Genomic DNA, 18,309 nt, shown 5'->3' on the forward strand with positions numbered 1-18,309 from the left:
TTAGCCGCTCTTCAAATAGGGAAGACAAGAGAACAGGCGTTTCCTGTAAAGTGTTTTCCACGCTTTACCTGGAGCTGACACACAGACACATGGCTGCAGTATGTTCATATTCACACACGCACGCACGCACACACACGCATGCACACACACCTTTCACACTCCCCACAGACCACCTTGGGGTGCCTCTCTGGCTTCAGTATGCATAAAGCCCTAAACAATACAAGAGTGCCATACCTTCCTGCCGACGGCCTTCTCCGTGGACGATGGCTTTACAATTTCTAAGAGTTTTTAGCCATTTAGCAATCTTTGTAGGTATTTTGTGAAGAATCTTACAAGTGTACGTAATTTCTCACCGTGTCTGATAAATGTCACCTGCAGATACAAAAAAAAAACGGGTAGTTGGAAGAGAAACGATTTTCACTAAGTGCCGATGTCAACGGCAGCCAGTTTCAACCCTTCAAATGAAGTACGGAAGACCCTTCAGGCAGACAAAAGTCAGGAACGGAAACCATGTAGCTCAGAGAACAGACGTTAATGTATTTTGGCTCTAAGCCAATCAGTGATTTATAAACCAGCAGAAGTATTTCAAAGAGCCGTTGTTACATCAACTTTGCAGATGCCGTAGGCAGTGCCGGAGCTAGACTTTTAAAGTTGGGGGGCCAGAACTACGTCTGGGGGGGCAAAATTTAAAATGTGTGTGTGCACACATATATATATATAAAAAATAACCAAACTGCATATTTGGTTATTTTTTAAGCCCCTCTGTCATTTGACATGTTATAATTAATACCTTTGACTGGCACACATGGAGACATGATAGACTTTTATGCAAAGAGTTCATCGCAGAGGAAACTAAAATCAATCAAATAAAATATCCTTTCTGAATATCATCTCATGGACAATGAACTAAATGCGTCTTTCTGACAGCTGACAGCGTGTTGAAGAGTTATGGACACCTTGGTTAGGAAGCTCTGTTTGGACAGGTAATTTGACAGGTAACAATAGTTCGGGTCGGACCAGAATCATTTGCCTGATGGTGGTTCGGGCTTCTAATGAGTTTACATTTAATGAGTTTGGAGCACACAGAGAAAAGCTAAAGAGAATGTGATCTACTTATTGTAGTTTAAGTAGAGGAATAGCAGCTGACTGGTGAGAGAGGAAAGAAATTAAAGTGCAGATCCGTTAGGCAGAAACAAGCGCAGAGCGCTGGGCAATAAATGCTCCAATTAATCACACATGAGACGACAAACGCAAAATATACAATATATAGTTACACTGCTTACGTTAATGTTTTAAAAACAAAACCACTAAAAACTTAACTGAGTTAATATGTCAGATTCCCTCCTCACCTCGTCTTGATAAAAACAGAGAGCAGTTCCCTGGTTTCTGTCCAGAATGTGATCAAGCGCAGCTGACCACTTGGTGCGCAGACAGTTGGTCCAGTGTGCGCAGACAGTTCTCTGTGCCACCATTGTGGCACAGAGAACATCGTGGAGCTCATTATTAATCATTATAAGAACAATATCTGTCAGAGAATCATCTCTGATCTGGATGCTTTAACTGACCAGAGACTTTGGAGCGTCTAGCGCAGCTGATCTGCTTCTGCTGGTTTTTCTCCCGCTGAGGGAAGTGATGCGCGATCAGGAAACGATCAGAGTTCTGTCGTCTTCTAATCACGTCATTTTGTGAAATGTTACTTGATTTCAAAAACGTTCTCGCAGAGAAATAATAAATGTTTCGTTTGATGACTACAAATTGGAAATAAAATGATTTTTTTCTTTGACGGACAACGAAAAAACTCCTGCGCCACCTCTGATCCAAACTACGAACATTGTCAACCCCTCTTCGGTTTTTTATCTTTTTTGTGGAGGATCAATAAATAACTTATTGGTGTTTTACCATCACCACCAGGTATGAAGTGCTTTAGCCTTTGAGTTGCAACCACAGCGCAGCAYAACTGAAACATCMAGGAGAAGAATWTCAGCTTGTTGTTATGACAAAGGAGGCTGGTATCGCGCCTGATCTAAATCTATTTATTTATGTCACATGGACTTATATAAAGTTTTATACATTTTCTTTTCATATATTTATTATTGTTTTTCTTCTTTAGATATTAGGTTGACTATGATTCCAAATAATGTGCAGGAATAACCTGGTGCTGTTACGTCAATCATCTGGGGGGGACACTGGGGGGGCCAATCAGATGACAGGGGGGGCACTGGCCCCCCTGGACCCCCCCCGGCTCCGCCACTGGCCGCAGGTCTTCTGGTTCTGGTCTGCTGTGTATCCCCAAACCAGAACCAAACATGCAGATGCATGGTTCAGTTTCTATGTTCTACTAATCTGAAAACTGCAAAACTGCTGAAACACTCAGTTGCTTTAAATCGAGCCCAAAAAGCAACCTATTTAGAGCTGCCTTTGAGTAGCAATGAGTGGAAAAGTGATCATTATATTTGATGTGTATCTGCTGAATCAGTTTGATGATGGCATTTGACAAAATATAACATTTATTGCTCGTTTCATCATTGACTTTCCCTGGAAGAGCTGGCCAAAGCAGCTGGGGCCGGGGAGGGAAGTCTGGGCCTCTGCCCAGGCTGCTGCCTCTACAATCCGACCACAGATAAGTGGAAGGTAGAGGATGGATGGAGGTAGAGTTGCATATCATCAGAAAATTGCATTATTGCTGAAATATCACAATGCTGACATCTGTTCAAATGATTCCACATTTTCCTTTCTTCATTTTTTTGTCCCCACAATTAAAGTAAAGGGTTTGTTCAAGGTAAATGAAATATAAAAGCTTTAATGGTTATGTCATTGCTTTATAAAGTTTATTTTGTTTTTTGCTTCTTAATCGACCATTTGAAACATTTGTGCAGCATGTTCTACCCACAGGAACAAAGATGAAGAAGAAACCATAGCAACCAGTTGTAATAAACAGAGTTTTGTACGAACATTAAATGTGGATACTTTTGAAATTGTGATACATTTCAATTATGAAATACAGAAAAAACAAGTGACAGATTGTCAGGCAAGTAAAATCAAAGAGGAATGAATAAATCAAGATCCGGGTTGCTTGTTTTCTTCTTGAGGAGTGGTTTTAATCAACAGCTAATGATGTCATTTGTTGCTAAATACTTGGCGGATGCATTTCAGATGCTCGTTATCCTCATTTTAACAGTTTAGTCTCAAGTTATAGATGTTAGTCGCTGCCATTTCCTTCCAGCGATAAAAGCTAATTACACGTACCCTACAAATCACAACATTATGAGGAGCAGCGCTCGCTAACGGCCCATCTTTCATGGTGATTCTCAGCAGCTTTCACAAATTCCTTTGAAGAATGGCCCCCGAGACGCTTTCTTCCTGTCTCAGTGGGATTTTTTGTTTTTCAGTGAGAACTGCGGCGGCGACGCGCTTGGCTGAAATCAATCCGTCACCCTTCCGAAGCAAACAACCGGAGCAGAGTTGGCAAGCGGGTGTGAAGTGGGCGGAGCGTCACGAGCGGCGCTCCATTATCGCCAAACATTTCTGCTGAAACTCGCCGGTTCTGTGATTCTAACACATTTTGTCACAGGATGTGGTGGCGTGAGCGGTTGACTTGTTAAAGGCTGAGGGATGGTGGGACGGGGGAGGGGTCTTCGTCTTTAGCATCAAACTGTCTAATGAAACTGTCTTTTTTTTTTCCTGCCTCGCCTTCAATTTCTCACCGTCTGAACACTGGCCTTGTTCACATGAGCGGCTTTTTAAGCACGCCACAATCTCTGCACACCTGTGAAGTAAATAATTTGGCTGCTTCCCTGTAATGCTTCTGGGTTGGACGCACAAAATCCAGTTAGGCAGGTTCCAGCGACATGCCTTCAACCTTTACCGGTTAAATCCCAGCTGGTCACATTTCACAAGCTCAATTCTGGCTCGTTTCAACCTGAACTCAAGCTCTCACTTAAGCTTTCTTTTTTTATTTTTTATTTTTACATCTACTCTGTCGGTGTGTAACAGAGATAGAGTACATCATTGTTTTATTAGTCTTTATTGTGCTTTCTGCTTTTTAATAAAATTGACCATTTGAAGCATCTGTGCAGCATGTTCTACACACAGGAACAAAGACGAGGAAGAAACCGTAGCAATCAGTTGTCAAAAACAGTTTTGTTTTGTTTCCCCTTACCCCCACATCGCTTTTTGGCTTGTTTACAACTCCGGTATTGCCCTGAAAACAAATGACCAGATCGCTCGCATAAATCTGTGTTTTCCTACTGTTTTTTCCATTCAGGCAACAATGGGGCCCTCTGTCCTGAAAGCGGGCATGCAACCAGTTGTTGTGCAAGACAGGAAAATGGGATGGATTTTTATTTTACTCTGGATTGCAGATAATGTTTATACAAAGCTCGATTGTAGCACGATGTTGTTCAAGAAAATATCAATTAATTTCAAGCACACACACAACGTTGGTAAATTTTTTCAGTTAAACAAAATGCTGAACTTTTCTGCAAAACATCCTGTAATATACATGCAAATCATTTGTGGGCAATTATTTTTGATAGTCAAATCACTGCTTCAAATGAAACCTTCCTTGATAATCTACCGGGTACATTTAGAAAATTTTCATATTGTTGAAGACCAATAAGGACACTTTTTTTAATTTTACATCAGAAATGTTGTACTAAAATAACATGCCATGTGCTGTACAGAAAATGAGTTCTTTTGCATCAAATTCTGCTTCAATATTTGCAGCCAGGCTGGTTTTGTTGAGCTCAGCTTTCAATCCGTCACCCCTCCGAAGCAAACAACCACAGCAGAGTTGACAAGCAGGTGTGAAGTGGGTGGAGCGTCACGAGCTAATCTCCTCTCTCCCTTCTTCTCCTCACAATACCACATAGATTCCTAGTCTATGAGGTCAGATTAGAGTTTGTTGGGAAGTCTAATAGTGATTTAATGGTCAATAAAGGAGGAATTTGTGCTTTAGGAAAATGTGGTCAGGTCCCACATCACGCTGCAAAATGACTTCAGGATCATAAAGCTCATCAGCAGTGAGCAGTTAAGCTGGGCGATGTGGCTTAAAAATAAAAATCTCCAATTTTAAATTGATTTTTTTCCCCCCTCGTTTTCTTTTCTAATGAAAAATATTACATAAAATATTTTTAAAAGTGGCTTTGTTTTTTGTTTCTTTTTAATCATACAAAGAAAAAAAAAAAAGTGGAACAACACTGCATACCAAAACGGCTCTGCATACTCGAGCCGAACTGACAAAATTAGTTCTCGTCGCAGCCAAGTGACAAAAATCGCATCGTTCGACTTCTGTCCGACCATGTTGGCCCTTAACTAGTGTGCACCAGATAGCATCTCAAGCCCATGAGATTGTATCTGGTGCACATAAGATAATATGTGGTGTGCAGCAAAAAGTATCTGCTGAGAAGGTTTTTTAAATATCTTATTGTCTCTCTGGGGGTTCTGGTCAATCACTCCTGGGACTTGCATGACAGACTATTAGGGCGAGACTATGTGAATTTTATGACTAGATGACTACGTTATCTAGTCATAAAATGATCAGAAATAAAGTGCAATTCTACCAATAGAACATTTTAATTTTAAGAGAAAAAAGTGGCTTCAAGGAGAAAAAAGGCTTCTATAGAGTTACCAAGATCTGACATAACCAGCTCAGTCCGAGTGGTTTTCTTTGAAACAGATTCAGTCGTTTGCTTAATCGATCCAAAGTCGTGCTACCGATAATAATTTGATGCTGACGTGTCAAAAAATTAAATATTTCCTTATTTGTAAAACTGATGCCAAAGTATGACACTCAACATTCCTCATTTAACTTTTTTGTTACTTTTCGTGTGGAAGTGTCTGTAAAATTGAAACTTTATTTTTATAATATTACAACTATATTCTCATAACATTACAACTTTATTCTTGTAATTAAAAATTAAATAAATTGTAGCCTGGTGTCAATATTCTGCAATAGATAGAAGAAGCTGTAAATGGAAGAAGTGGTAAAGCACGCTTTTCAAACAAGATGTGCGTGCTAACATCGCTCTGGCCTGTGAAAACACAAGAAGTGCATTGATGGGGGGGAAGAAAAAAAGAAAAAAAAAATTCAGCATTTTCCAAAAATAAAATCTTCAAAAACCAAAATTTCAGCAAATTTCTGGATTAACAATCCTTTTTGATCATCCATCATTTTGGAAAAAAAATCTAACTTTTTGTAGAAATCATAGAATTTCAATAGTTGCTATAAACAAAACGAGAAATAAAAATAAAGAGTTAGATTTAAATGAGTAAAATATTTTTTTGATTATATTATTTGAGCTGCATGTGGCAACACCAAATTCTAATATACGACTTCGCTCCAAAATACAGTAAATATCTGCTGTTGTTGTATCGAGGTTCCCGATCACTCAGGTCTTCTGGTTCTGGTTCTGCTCTGCATCAGGAGAACCAAACATGGAGAAGCAGCATTCAGCTTCATATGATCTACTACTCAGAAACAAACTTCCAGAAAACTGCAAAACTGCTGAAACGCCGAGTTCCTTTAAATCAGGGCCAACAGTCCACCTGCTTAGAGTTGACTTTGATTAGCAGTAACTAGAATATTGATCAACATACTTAATGCATATTTGATGATGGCATTGAACAAAATAATGTTTATTGTCATAATTGGTAAATTTTTTATGAAGTAAACCAAATTTGAAATGACGTGTTGCTGAAAAAAAAGGCATAAAATGACAGTCAAGTCCTAAAGTTTCACAAAAGCAAGTCAAAGATCAGGCTGCAAGAAGTGGTGTTTTCTCAAGTCGCACCACAGAACCTACTGAAACCAACTCTGTGGGTTGGATCTTTCACTGCCCTCTTCTCATCAGCAAAGCATGACCCAGTTAAGATTCTGGCAGGAATGCCAAGCGGCCTGAGGCGCTGGGCGTCACTCTTCCAGGCAGCGTTGCAGCTTATGTAACCGGGAGTAAAGCCAGCGTACACCTAAGGAAGTCAGGCCCCGTCAGGTAACAGCAACATGCAAATGGAGAGCGCATTATGCAAGATAGCCGGCAACATCACACACACTGCACAAAACCACAAACCAGAACGCCCTGATAGATGGTTTTACGAGCAGCACACAAACACGCACATGAAGCATGCACAGACACACCGGTGCAGGCCAGCAGTACACCCTGCGATGGTGAAATGATTTCATTGCAAACAGTGGCTCTCTTGTCCTGAAAACTTCCGTCTGCCCAACTCCCAGAGAGTTAGGGTTGCCTTGGTAACCCCTGGCGAACCGCGGGGAAGCAATGATGTGTTTGTCTGCACAGCTTGGAACTTTCCCAGAAATCCCGTGTTCATGCTTTTGTTTTTGACTTTTTTTTCCCTCCACCACAAAACAAAATGTGAATTAAAAACAACAAAAAAAAAAAAAAACAAGTCAAGATACTTTCTTACACCTGGCTGTAGATTGGCCACAATATTTTCTGAACCTGAAAGGTGTGTGCAGCAACGTATCCGAGTTCAGATTCTGATCGTGCCTTACCAATTGGAATGCTTCGAGGAGTCATGTTTTCAAAACACACGAACACACACACAAATGCTTAACCCCGACTGAAACGTCACACCCACAGAGAGTTGGCTGGGTACGCAAGAACTCGGTAACCTGCGCTTACCTGGATGACTGTGTTTCCGCCCTCTAGCAGCGCGATGGCCAACAGGATGCTCTCCTGGAAGATGCGGTCACTGGTGGCGTTCATGATGAGGTCGATCACCAGGTCGGAGGCTCCTTCTTTGTCGAGGTGGCACTGGACCTCGGCCAGACTCAGCTCCCCTCGACCCCCGATGCCGGAGCTCACCACTAGAGGCGAAGAAGTCAAACTCATCACAATCCACATCTCAACATTGTTCTATTAACCCTTCGACAAAGTTTGTACCAACAATGCACTGAAAAGTAGCTCATTTAATGAACTCAGCAGTGTTTGCTAATTACTGCTGGCTAGTCTTAAGGAGCTGAGTGGCGGTGCTAGGTTTTGGATGCCTGGTTGGTTGCCAATGGAGATAAAATGGTTTTTCAAACATGCATTAAAAACATTTTGTCGAACATTTTTTGAAAACGTACATACAGTGGCAGTTTTTTTATATGGGCAGTTGCCCAGGGCGGCATCAGAAATGGATGGGGCACCTAAGAACGAAAAAAATAAATCCGTAAAAATGTCCACTAAAAGAGTTTGCAACTAGTGGAATACATGTGTAGTGGAGTAAGTTTCACTTATTTGCTTTTGAGCACTGGTCAGCATTACCCGTTTCTGCTTTAACAAAAACAAAAAACAAACAATTGCTTGCATTGGTGGGGGTGCAGAAGAATTAGGGTCTTGCCCAGGGCAGCATTCCCGCAAGAACCACAACTGAGTACATATTTATATTTTACACTGACATACTGATCAATCTTGATTAATTACTAGAGTGTCATTAATCTGATGACATTTTTTAATTGATTGACTTGTTTACACATAATCTTAAGGGAGCGGCACACATTGACATTCATTAGTTCCGAGTCAATTCTTATTTTGGACTATGTTTCAATAAGCTTTGCACATCTAAAGACTGAATTTTATGTACTTTTTCTCCCATTTATCTTTGAAAAATTGGGTAAAGTTCCATCAAATGTGATGAACAGCATCTCTGAATAGATGGACTGCCCTGTATTTCATCTTTAGCCATCATCCCATGGTCCTTATCCCATGGGATAAGGACCACCCTCCTTATCCCATTTTTGCTGAAGTGAAGCTTTTCCATGGCATGATTCTGCCACCACCGGAATTCACAGCGGGAAAATAAACTTGCCCCTCGGTTTTCATGATGCTGTATCTTCACTTATGTTCTCCGATAAACCTCTGCGACCGTCACAAAATGTCTGCATATTATATGAAGAGTTGTTAAATTGAAAAGAGGAGGCTAAGAAATGGATCTTTAGATTTCCATTTTTCAGCTCCTTTTTTTAAACCATTCATCATCTTTCTCAATTTTAATTGTCAGGCACTAGTTTATGTTGGCAAAATCCAAATAAAATAGGTTTAATTAGATTTTATATGTTAGCCAAAAATCTGGCCAACAGTGCTTTACATTCTAGTAAGATTAGATCAACTTGGAAAAACCACCAACAGTTGACTTTAGTACATTGATATCGCTAAAGTCGACTTTAGCGATATCAATGTGCTTTTAAAAAAAACTGTTGACTTGTGTTATAGTACAATTAGTCCATATGAATGTATTTTTTTCTCTTTTTCACTATAGTCTTCTGTTTGATGCTGTGTGACATTCAGTTGTGTTTTTTTTTGTTTTATTCTAAGATTCCTGAACAGGTTGTTGTTGAAAATGAGAATTTGTTCTCAACTTATCTGGTTAAATAAAACGAAAACATTTACACCTGTGGTTGTAATGTGACAAAACAGGAAAAAAGTTCATGAAGTGTGAATATACTCGCAAGGCACTAAAAGTAAGAAACGAAACAAAAGTTAAAAGAACGAAATAACCAGATAAATGCACGATCAAAACAAATAAGGCAACATGTGGTCGCTTTATTAGAGGAGGTTGCAATTAAATGATCTATTTGGAGTGGAGGTTTACAGACTGTGACTCATGCGTTCAGACGCCACACACAAACCACAAAACTACAAATGCCTTTAATCCACAGAGGTATTTTAAGTCCCACTGCTGCCGCCATCCGACGCACGCAGCGGAGAGAGGAACCGGTGACATAACGGCACCCATCAGAGCCATCTCTGGCTGGGCAGGCGGGCTGAATCAACAACGCGTCCCGTTCTGCACGGCGCTTGGAACGCCGATCTCCTGGCAACAACACGGCCAGCGTCGGGCCAAGGAGAGAGCCTTGAGAAGGCTTAAAAGGAGCGCAAGGTCACTGGTGTGAATTAGGACCTCTGTTTTCTCTGTGCGTTACAGATGAAATGATGCAATATGAGCCATTTTATTTGAGGTTAGCCTAACCACAAAAGGATGACTGGATGGCAGTTTCCCCATGCGTTTGCGTTCTGTTTATTCATCCGAGAATCTGATTTGTGAAGTGAAGAAAATGTGTGATGTTGATCGGCAGACTCGACCCACAGTCTGTTCCCTGCTACCCACTGGAAAGAGTCAGCATTATCTGTGTCTTTTCTGTGTAATCTGTGTAACCGACAGCCGTTTCCGACATGAAACGACTCAAAACAACTCTTTGATGTCAAATTTTCAATTAATTTCCTTTTCAAATTTACTCAGGGAAAGCCGGTTTTGAAGCACAAACACTCTCAACTGCAACAGCTGTCATAATGCAAAAAAATAAAATAAAGTAAAATTGGTAGCTTATAAGAAACTCAATTGATATATCTTTAAAATATCACTTCCATATTCATATCAATGCATTACAAAGACCAAGACTTGCATTGCACTTTTAAATGATAAAGGAATTGGAACATCTTGACTAAACTTCCCCTTCTAGTGAACTCTTTGAGATTTTGCACGTTTCACTTTTGCTAATCAAATTGAGCATTAGACTGCCTAAAAAAAACAAAAACAATCTCTTTATACAACATCCATATTATGGCTTCAGATTTGGAAGACAAAAGAAAACTTATCTGTTCTAGAAACATCTACGTATTGATTGAAAACTTCATCAGTTGCAGTACATGTCACATCAGACAGTTTATCAGTTTTCTCCCCCCCATACTGTTTAACTCACATGTGGGTGATTTTCCTTGAGCTCCGGGTGTGAGTGGGCCGTTGCTGTAGGATGTGAGGCTCTCTCTCCTCTGACCGGGTTTAACGTTTCCATAGTACCGGTTGACCAAAATTAGACGCAAAGCCTCACCCTGTTGGAGAAACTTGGCATTAGGGTGGAAAAAAAGAAGAAGAAAAAAAAAACATTCTGTTGAAGCAATTTAACTCCAGTCCAACTTATTGTAACACTGTGGCAACAAATTGAACTAAAAACCCCACAAGACAAAACTATTAAAAACAAATAGTTACACAGAAGACAACTTTTTTTTTTTGGATTGCATGAGCAATATGTAGATTTTTGTCATTACTGATCAACCCTACCCTTCAGATGATCAATGTGAAGAAGGATCTGAGTCAATTTACTCCATTTTTATATGGTTCCTTTTAGATTTTGTAGCTGTAAAGCATTTTCATACCCATATGTTAAGTAAACATGCTCAAATCTTCCATATGATCCAATTTAATTGTACATTTTCTTATAAAAACTTTTTATTAAACTGTCTATTTTTGAAAACATCACAATTTGGGCTGGTTGACTCCTACAAAGTTAGGAAAGTAAGCAAAAAAAAAATGACCAAACCAAAAATAAATTACATACATTGGAAATAAAATTTATTAGACTCAAAACTTTATTTCCAGTGGATTTGAGTAGATTATAGAAAATTACTGTCAGATGTCAAACTAATTGGATGACAATGACGGGCATATGAACCAGGAGGCTCAGTCCATTTACAAAGTGGTTGTCTTGAGCAGCTAGCTTAGTGTTAGCTTCTCAGATATTGCATGTATTCTCAGTTTTATTTTATTTTCATGTTTTTATTTACTGACGTAAAACTTCCACGGTTATCTAGAGTGATTATTCATTCTTCTCCACTGCCACCTGAAAGCATTTTAACTTGGCTTTCGTTTGACTGAATGAAGTTATAAACGTAGCTCTTGGGTCAGTCTGAAGGTTAGCTAGAAGCTAACCTCAAGGCGAATGTGGGCTTGTGGGCTCAGTCCATTTCTAAAGGGGTTGGAAGTATGTTGTCTTGTCTTGAACAGCTAGCCAAGAGTTAGCCTCAGATATCATAGCATGCATCCTCAAGTTTTTTTTTAATTGTATTTGCTGGCATCACAGCTAACTTGAGTGATTTTTCATTTTCTTCCCACTGCCACCTGAATAGCCTTTATTTGACTGAATGAAGCTATAGACTTAGCCTTCACCTTGACCTTGCAGTTAGCTAGAAGCTAACCTCACGCTAGAAGCTAGCATCAAGGCGAATGCGGCACTGGGGGTTGAGAAATTGTAAGTGTCGCTAAGTCGATAAGACTTGATTAGATGATAAATTATAGGCTTGAGAGAAAGTAAAATAGAGTCATTTTAGTAAATATCTACACCATATATGGCTATTCTGGAGAAGAGATAACCACCTTCTTAGCACATGAAGAAATTACAATATTTTAAACGACTTGTAGAGATGAGACCACAATGAGGCGTCTTTCCCCCCCAAAGCTCTTTTCTGGATCGGTGGAGAACACAGTAGCACGGTGGCAGCATTGAAGGATTCTTTGTAAAACCACCGCGTTTATCGGTAAAAAAGATTGAGAACCGCAGGTGATGTCCTCTCCCGCTGATCTGCCTCACATGTTGCATTCAACAGAAGTATCAGCGGAGTGAATGGGCGCCATGCTGTGGAAGCAGCGTGACCGTGAGCGCTTCACAACAGTTAGTCAGCTGCTGTTGCACGGCAAAAACAGGGATGGGAGTCTTGGACCAGACCACGGCAAAACACTTTACCTACCCTCCTCTGGTCCTCCACTTGCTTCAGTGGCTGGTTGGGATCAAGCTCCTTAAAGGTGTTGTGAGTAAGCAGAAAGCATTGAAATAAGAAAAAAGTAAATAAAAGAAAAGTTTGGAAAACTGGGGGGTTAGGGGGCAAATAATTAAGAGAACAAAACAGGTGGGTTAATCCTGTGCAAATTAGTTACTTTACAAGCATGCAGGAAACGGGGTGCAGATTCGATCATGCAGTTAAGAGGGAAGTGGTTGTGTCAGGGAAGATGTGAGGTTGAGTCAAACTCATGCGAGGTTTCATGCAAGGGAGGACAGCTATTCAGTCTAAAAGCAAGCAGCACCTGCAATATTTTTAACGGGGGCAGTTTGTGTTTCATCCCGTAACACACAAACATTAAAAATATCACACCGTCCGATCTCAAAATTTTGACTCATAAAAAGCTCAGCACAATCTCATGCCCACAGCACGACGTGGAGCAATTTGTCTCGCTTCCATCGCCCCCCACCCCAAACATTACAAACTGATACAGTAGCAAGATAAAAGTATTTACATGACAGAATGCCAAGCTGCCCTGAGGGGAGTAAACATAAAACAAGATAAACTGTGCAGGTGATTCGAGTTACTCACACACACGGTTGCAACAGTCTGGCATGAAAAATACCTCATTCATGATTCCAAACCCCAGCTGTACTGGCATGAAACTGGAGTTTGGCCAAACACCAAAGACCCGGGGTGACTCGGGGCGGAGTCGTAGGGGTGAATGGGGGCAATTCAAAGACAAAACACACGAGAATGGGCAGGGATTCTTATCTGCTTAGATGAAGAGATGTGAAACACCAAACACGAATGTGGCGGGATGGAACCGGTGTATCACGAATGACCCGAATCGTCGGGCAACATCGTCTTTAAAAACACACCTCTGCAGGGACTTCGGGTTCAGGCGGAGGTGCCAGCTGATTGGAGATAAAAGGATGATGTTAGTTAAGGCGAGAAGGGGTTAATTTTCTTGTGTTGTTCTTGCCTTCAACGTGCAGCGCCCTCTTTAAAAAAACAAAACAAACCCTCATAATATATCTATACAGGTCTACCGGATTTCTATAATCCACTAACATGCACGACTGGACTTAATCAATGTGCATGGCTTGTAGGAAAGGGTGGAAGGGAACACTGCATCGTTTTCACGCCTTTACTGATGAGAAAACACAGATGAGAAGCAGCATTGACCTGTTGCAGCAAGAAAGCAGAAGCTCTGTGAAGGGGGGGAAAAAATGTTTCGTCTTCTCTTTCGCATTGACTTTGGTTACGGTGCAACTCGGTAGTGTGCGTTTAGTGACCCGGTTCCCTTTTAACCTCCTGCCCATCCCTAACAATGACACTGCAAAGTATTAGCAAAACACATGATATGCATGCAATCTGCATCAATTTATGCGCCGATGTGTTGCTCTTGTACATATACAGCAAAAAAGTAAGGAGGAACAATTTGCAAAGTGGTGGCAAAAGAAGGCGAGATTAAACTAGTTTTGATGATAGCAAAAATATGAAAAAAAAGAAACCCCAGAGAAAATAACCACAGATAACCTTGCCTATCATGTTCAGGACGTGCAAAACCGAGTTACACAAGTCGTCTAATTTTAAACATCTCCATATTCAGCAAAAAAAAAAAAAAAAAAAAAAAAAAGAAAAGAAAAGAAACAAACAAACCACAGGAAAAGGGAAGAATTAAAAACATCAACTTCTAATTTTGGGTACTTCAAAAAAAGAAGAATGATGATAACATTATTGCATTTAGGGGTGAACTATATGGACTCAAGTTTTATCACAATATTTTGTGGTATCATCACGATAATGATAAAAGTTACGATAACTATTCATTACTTCTTTTGTAGATGACTGTATTGCTGCAACTGCATGTCGCAGCAATCATCGACACGCAGACACAAATGCTGCTCTTGGAAAACATTCCCATTTTTAATGCGCGTCTTGAGGACATGAAGTGTGATTTGTATCACTGAACTACGCACACCAATTGCATTTAATTGTATTTTCAAACTTATTTATATTTTTTTATGATCATGTTGATCAAACAGAGAAAATAAATAGTGAAACCAGAAATCTTGACAATATGGACAGTTCTGGAAGCTTTAACCTCTAATCGTAACCTTTAAGGTTAACATCTGTTGGACTTTATCACGACAATAATAAATCTAAATTTTTATCATAAGAAATGTATCATGAGACATGATAACTGTTACAATAAATGCTCACCCCTAATTGGATTACATTATTAGTGTTAATTAAAATCTGGAAATAAAGAAAGCCGCTGGGAAAAGTAATAATAAAAACTTTAAAGCCCCTTAATAGTTATTTAAACTGAAATTAACTTAGCACCTAACAGATACAGTTGCACAAACGACACTCTTCAGTGTGGAATTTGTTACCGACGGAAGAACAAAGCAAATTTCAGAAAAAGTTCAAAAGGTGTAAGAATCTTTTAGAGAGGAAATCATTTTTAAGAGACACGTCCGGCTGTTGTTTCAGGTGCCGTCAACAGGAAGTGGGACTTTACGCGAAATTGAAGTTTAGCGTATTAGAGGTAGTAGGCTGCTCCTCTTCATGTGTTCATATTTTGTCACATTTTGCAAGATTGCAAAAATTTTCCACTTGTGCTGCAAATGATACATACAGAGACTGAGTTTTTAGTTATGCAAACTGTGCTGACCATGCTGAGCGTAAAGCTAATAAAGAGCTTAAAATGTCAACCCGAGTCATTTTGTCTTTGCTTTGAAACATGTTTTACTGCGTAGCTGTGTAACGATGACTGCTCGCTCTCACACAATCTGTTCTGTCCTGCCTCTGGTTCAAATGTAAATAATAGATAAGAGAAAGGAGTCTGTGCATTTCCAACAAATTAATAAGAGATTAAGAAAATCGAACCCCCCAAAAAGTAAAGCTACTTGAATAAATGTATAGAATGTTATATAGCGCATAACTAGATTCTGAAGTGTGCAAAAAGGAAAAAAAGAAGTGTTTTATTTTATCTTTTTAAGAGTAAAGGAAATGCATTTTCATTCTTTTAAGTGGGTTTTGTTTCTACGGAGGAATCTTTCCAATAACCTTGACTGCAATTGTACATTTTCAATGATGCAAAGAGAGCACTCCAATTATTATTATTATTTTTTTTTTATTAAATCAACTTTTTAAACATATTTATTCAAGAGAAAAAGGAACCTGCTATAATCAGAGTCAGAAATTTACAAAATTAATGAAAGGTGCAACTTTAATTTAAAGAAACAGACTGACTGACACTGGCTCTTTTTCTAGTTACATGAGGGGGACATTTCAATCGCAAATAAGATCAGAATTAGTTTACACACACGCACGCACACGCATAAACTTGGGGGCTGGGTATGTGGAAAAGTAAACATTGAGAACCCAGTTGTGCCGCTTTATGGTGATTAATTGTGCAACTGGACAGGAATTTCCCTGCATGAAGTCTTCTTTAGAGTCAACAACCATTTCCACAGAAACAATTTCATGCATCATGCAAGTGACTGAATGCACATTCAGACTCTGTCAGCGTGATCGAGCTTAATGCCTTCTCCATTTTTATATCGTGCCGACGTTCATCGTTTGAGTAATCCGGCCCCCTTTACTTGGCCAAAATTGCATCTGCGACACTTTTAGCTATAAAAACAAAAAATATGCTTCATCATTTCGACTTGACCTCCTTCGATTCTTAGCATCATATCCACTCATCATGTTTCCTGCCGCCTCTCTAAATTGTCTCAAAAGTAGTGGTGAAGAAAAAAGTGATGCAAAGAATCACAGCGGCAAAGACAGCTGACAAAAAAAGATGTTTGAATCTCTTGAAGGGGCCAGAAATAGCAATTTTTCTTCTTTTTGAAACACGTAAGCCTTCAGCAATAAAATGTTAAAATAAGGAAAAATAATAATTCTGCAAGCTTCAAGCATCAAGTACCTACTGATCAAATGTAGCAAATCCTCGCCTCTGTAGTAGTAGTTTAAATCAAGGTTCAACATCCTACATCTGCAGCCCTTTTAATACTTTTCATGACAGCGAACCCCACATTACTGATAAGTTTCAATTCCAGACATAAAAACTGGGGAAACCAGGGTTAAAATATTGGTGCCATTTATGCAACTTTTGCTTTAGAGCTGGATTGAGGCTAATATCTGAGCAGCCTCAGGTTAAGGAAACTACGACCGGGGCTGCACGTTGTAGTGAAACATCTAGAGCTCCCCCCATTGACTGAAAGGAAAAACTGCTGCCCAAAACTTAAGAACTGCCTGCAAGCAGAAAACTTAAAAACTCAGTACATTTGGAAAAAGGTAGAACTTTTGAACGTAAATTTAACGACTGAAGAACCTGTAGCTGAATTGAAGAGGTGAGAAAACTTCAAAAGTGAAGAAAAATTTAAAATCAACAATGAGAAATCTGAGTCTAAATTGTGCTAAGAAAAATAAAAAGGAATGTTAAAAAAAAGGAACACACACAAGCATAGGAAAAAAAAAAATCAATCATCAACTTTACAACCTTGACGTGAAGCCCAAACGTGTTCATTAAAAGAACAAAGAAATAAATCAGGATGGTTTTGTGGTTCCTCCCTTGCCAAGATGTCATCATGTTATGATTGCAGGAAAAATTAAATGCAACCTCAGGGGGAAAACAAAAAAAAAGTCATAATTACTCTGCCTCATCCAATTCATCCAGCATTCTGGCTGAATATGCAAAATCTGGTGCATGGACTGGGCAAGCGGCTACAAGAAGCGTGAGGCAGACAGTCAGACAGTAGTGAAACTAACAGCTGCACTCATTCCTGGGGTTCTTGGCTTGATGTTTGGGTTTGGGAGGGGCCTAAGCTTGTGTGCGTGTGTGTGTGTGTGCGTGTGTGTGTGTGTGTGTGTGTGTGTGTGTGTGTGTGTGTGTGGTCGGTCAGAGAGCAGCATCGGGTTAAACACTTGTGTTACGCAACAGGTACAGGGACACTGTAACTTGTAGTTAGTGCAGGAAGAGAGCAAGAAAGCATGAGTAAACTTACCGCTAATGGGCAAAGAGTTGCCAAAACAAAGTGCTACTCTGGGAGATGAACCTTTTTTTTTTTTTTGGAAAGTGGGGGATTTCCAACACTTCCGCACCAAGCAGCCAGTAACAGGGAGGTAAAGGAAGCAGGGAGAGCAAAACAGCAGCAAAATGGTAGAGAAACTGAGAGCATGCCGCTTCCTGCAACTCTGGAAAGACCCTTTCCAATAAATACGCTCCATTTCCACGTCTTCGTCGAGTCCCTCGTACTCAGCACTCTCTTGTATTGTTTTTTTTCACTTCTCAATGTTTTGAGGTGGTTTTGACAGGTTCTGCACAGAATCGCACAAATTCTACCGGAGTGACGAAGTGTTCTTTCAGTTTTGATGCATTTAACGAATTCGGGAGAAACCAGTTGGTGGCTTGAAATTATGCAGCCTTTGTCATCAACAGCAGCATGAACAGAGCGTCCACTTCGATCCAATTTCTAGAGCTGCCGTTTGTGCCAACGTCTAGGAGGCAGACACGCTTTGAATTATTGATACATTACGTTTTCTATATTTTTCTGTATATTTTGTACAGAAAAACATGTGGGCGTGAAACGAAGCACATTTTGTGAAACGAACTGTGAAGAGTGTCTGTCACTCTTGATGTGCACCTGGTTCGCTTAGTGTGTGATCAGTGTGAAGATGGATGTAGATGAATTACTGCTTCAGCACAGAGTATGTTACTTTTAGGTGCTCCCTT

General features: G+C 39.9%; 1 protein-coding gene across 15 annotated transcripts in view; it reads right to left on the reverse strand.

The window, feature by feature from the left end:
• The window catches only part of itpr1b (inositol 1,4,5-trisphosphate receptor, type 1b), a 122,518-nt gene that overhangs the window by 55,354 nt on the left and 48,855 nt on the right, over positions 1-18,309 (reverse strand). For 7 of the 15 annotated variants that reach the window (XM_008410437.2, XM_008410443.2, XM_008410438.2 and 4 more), the window contains 4 exons: positions 13,439-13,474; positions 12,528-12,575; positions 10,706-10,835; positions 7,644-7,828 (listed from right to left, as the gene is read on the reverse strand). In XM_008410437.2, coding sequence (XP_008408659.1) covers positions 7,644-7,828; positions 10,706-10,835; positions 12,528-12,575; positions 13,439-13,474 — 399 coding nt within the window. The remainder of the gene's footprint in view (positions 1-7,643; positions 7,829-10,705; positions 10,836-12,527; positions 12,576-13,438; positions 13,475-18,309) is intronic. The other 8 variants (XM_008410455.2, XM_008410452.2, XM_008410451.2 and 5 more) reach the window with 3 other exon arrangements.

This window comes from Poecilia reticulata, linkage group LG5, assembly GCF_000633615.1.
Source record: "Poecilia reticulata strain Guanapo linkage group LG5, Guppy_female_1.0+MT, whole genome shotgun sequence".
In the NCBI taxonomy this organism is placed as follows: Eukaryota; Metazoa; Chordata; class Actinopteri; order Cyprinodontiformes; family Poeciliidae; genus Poecilia; species Poecilia reticulata.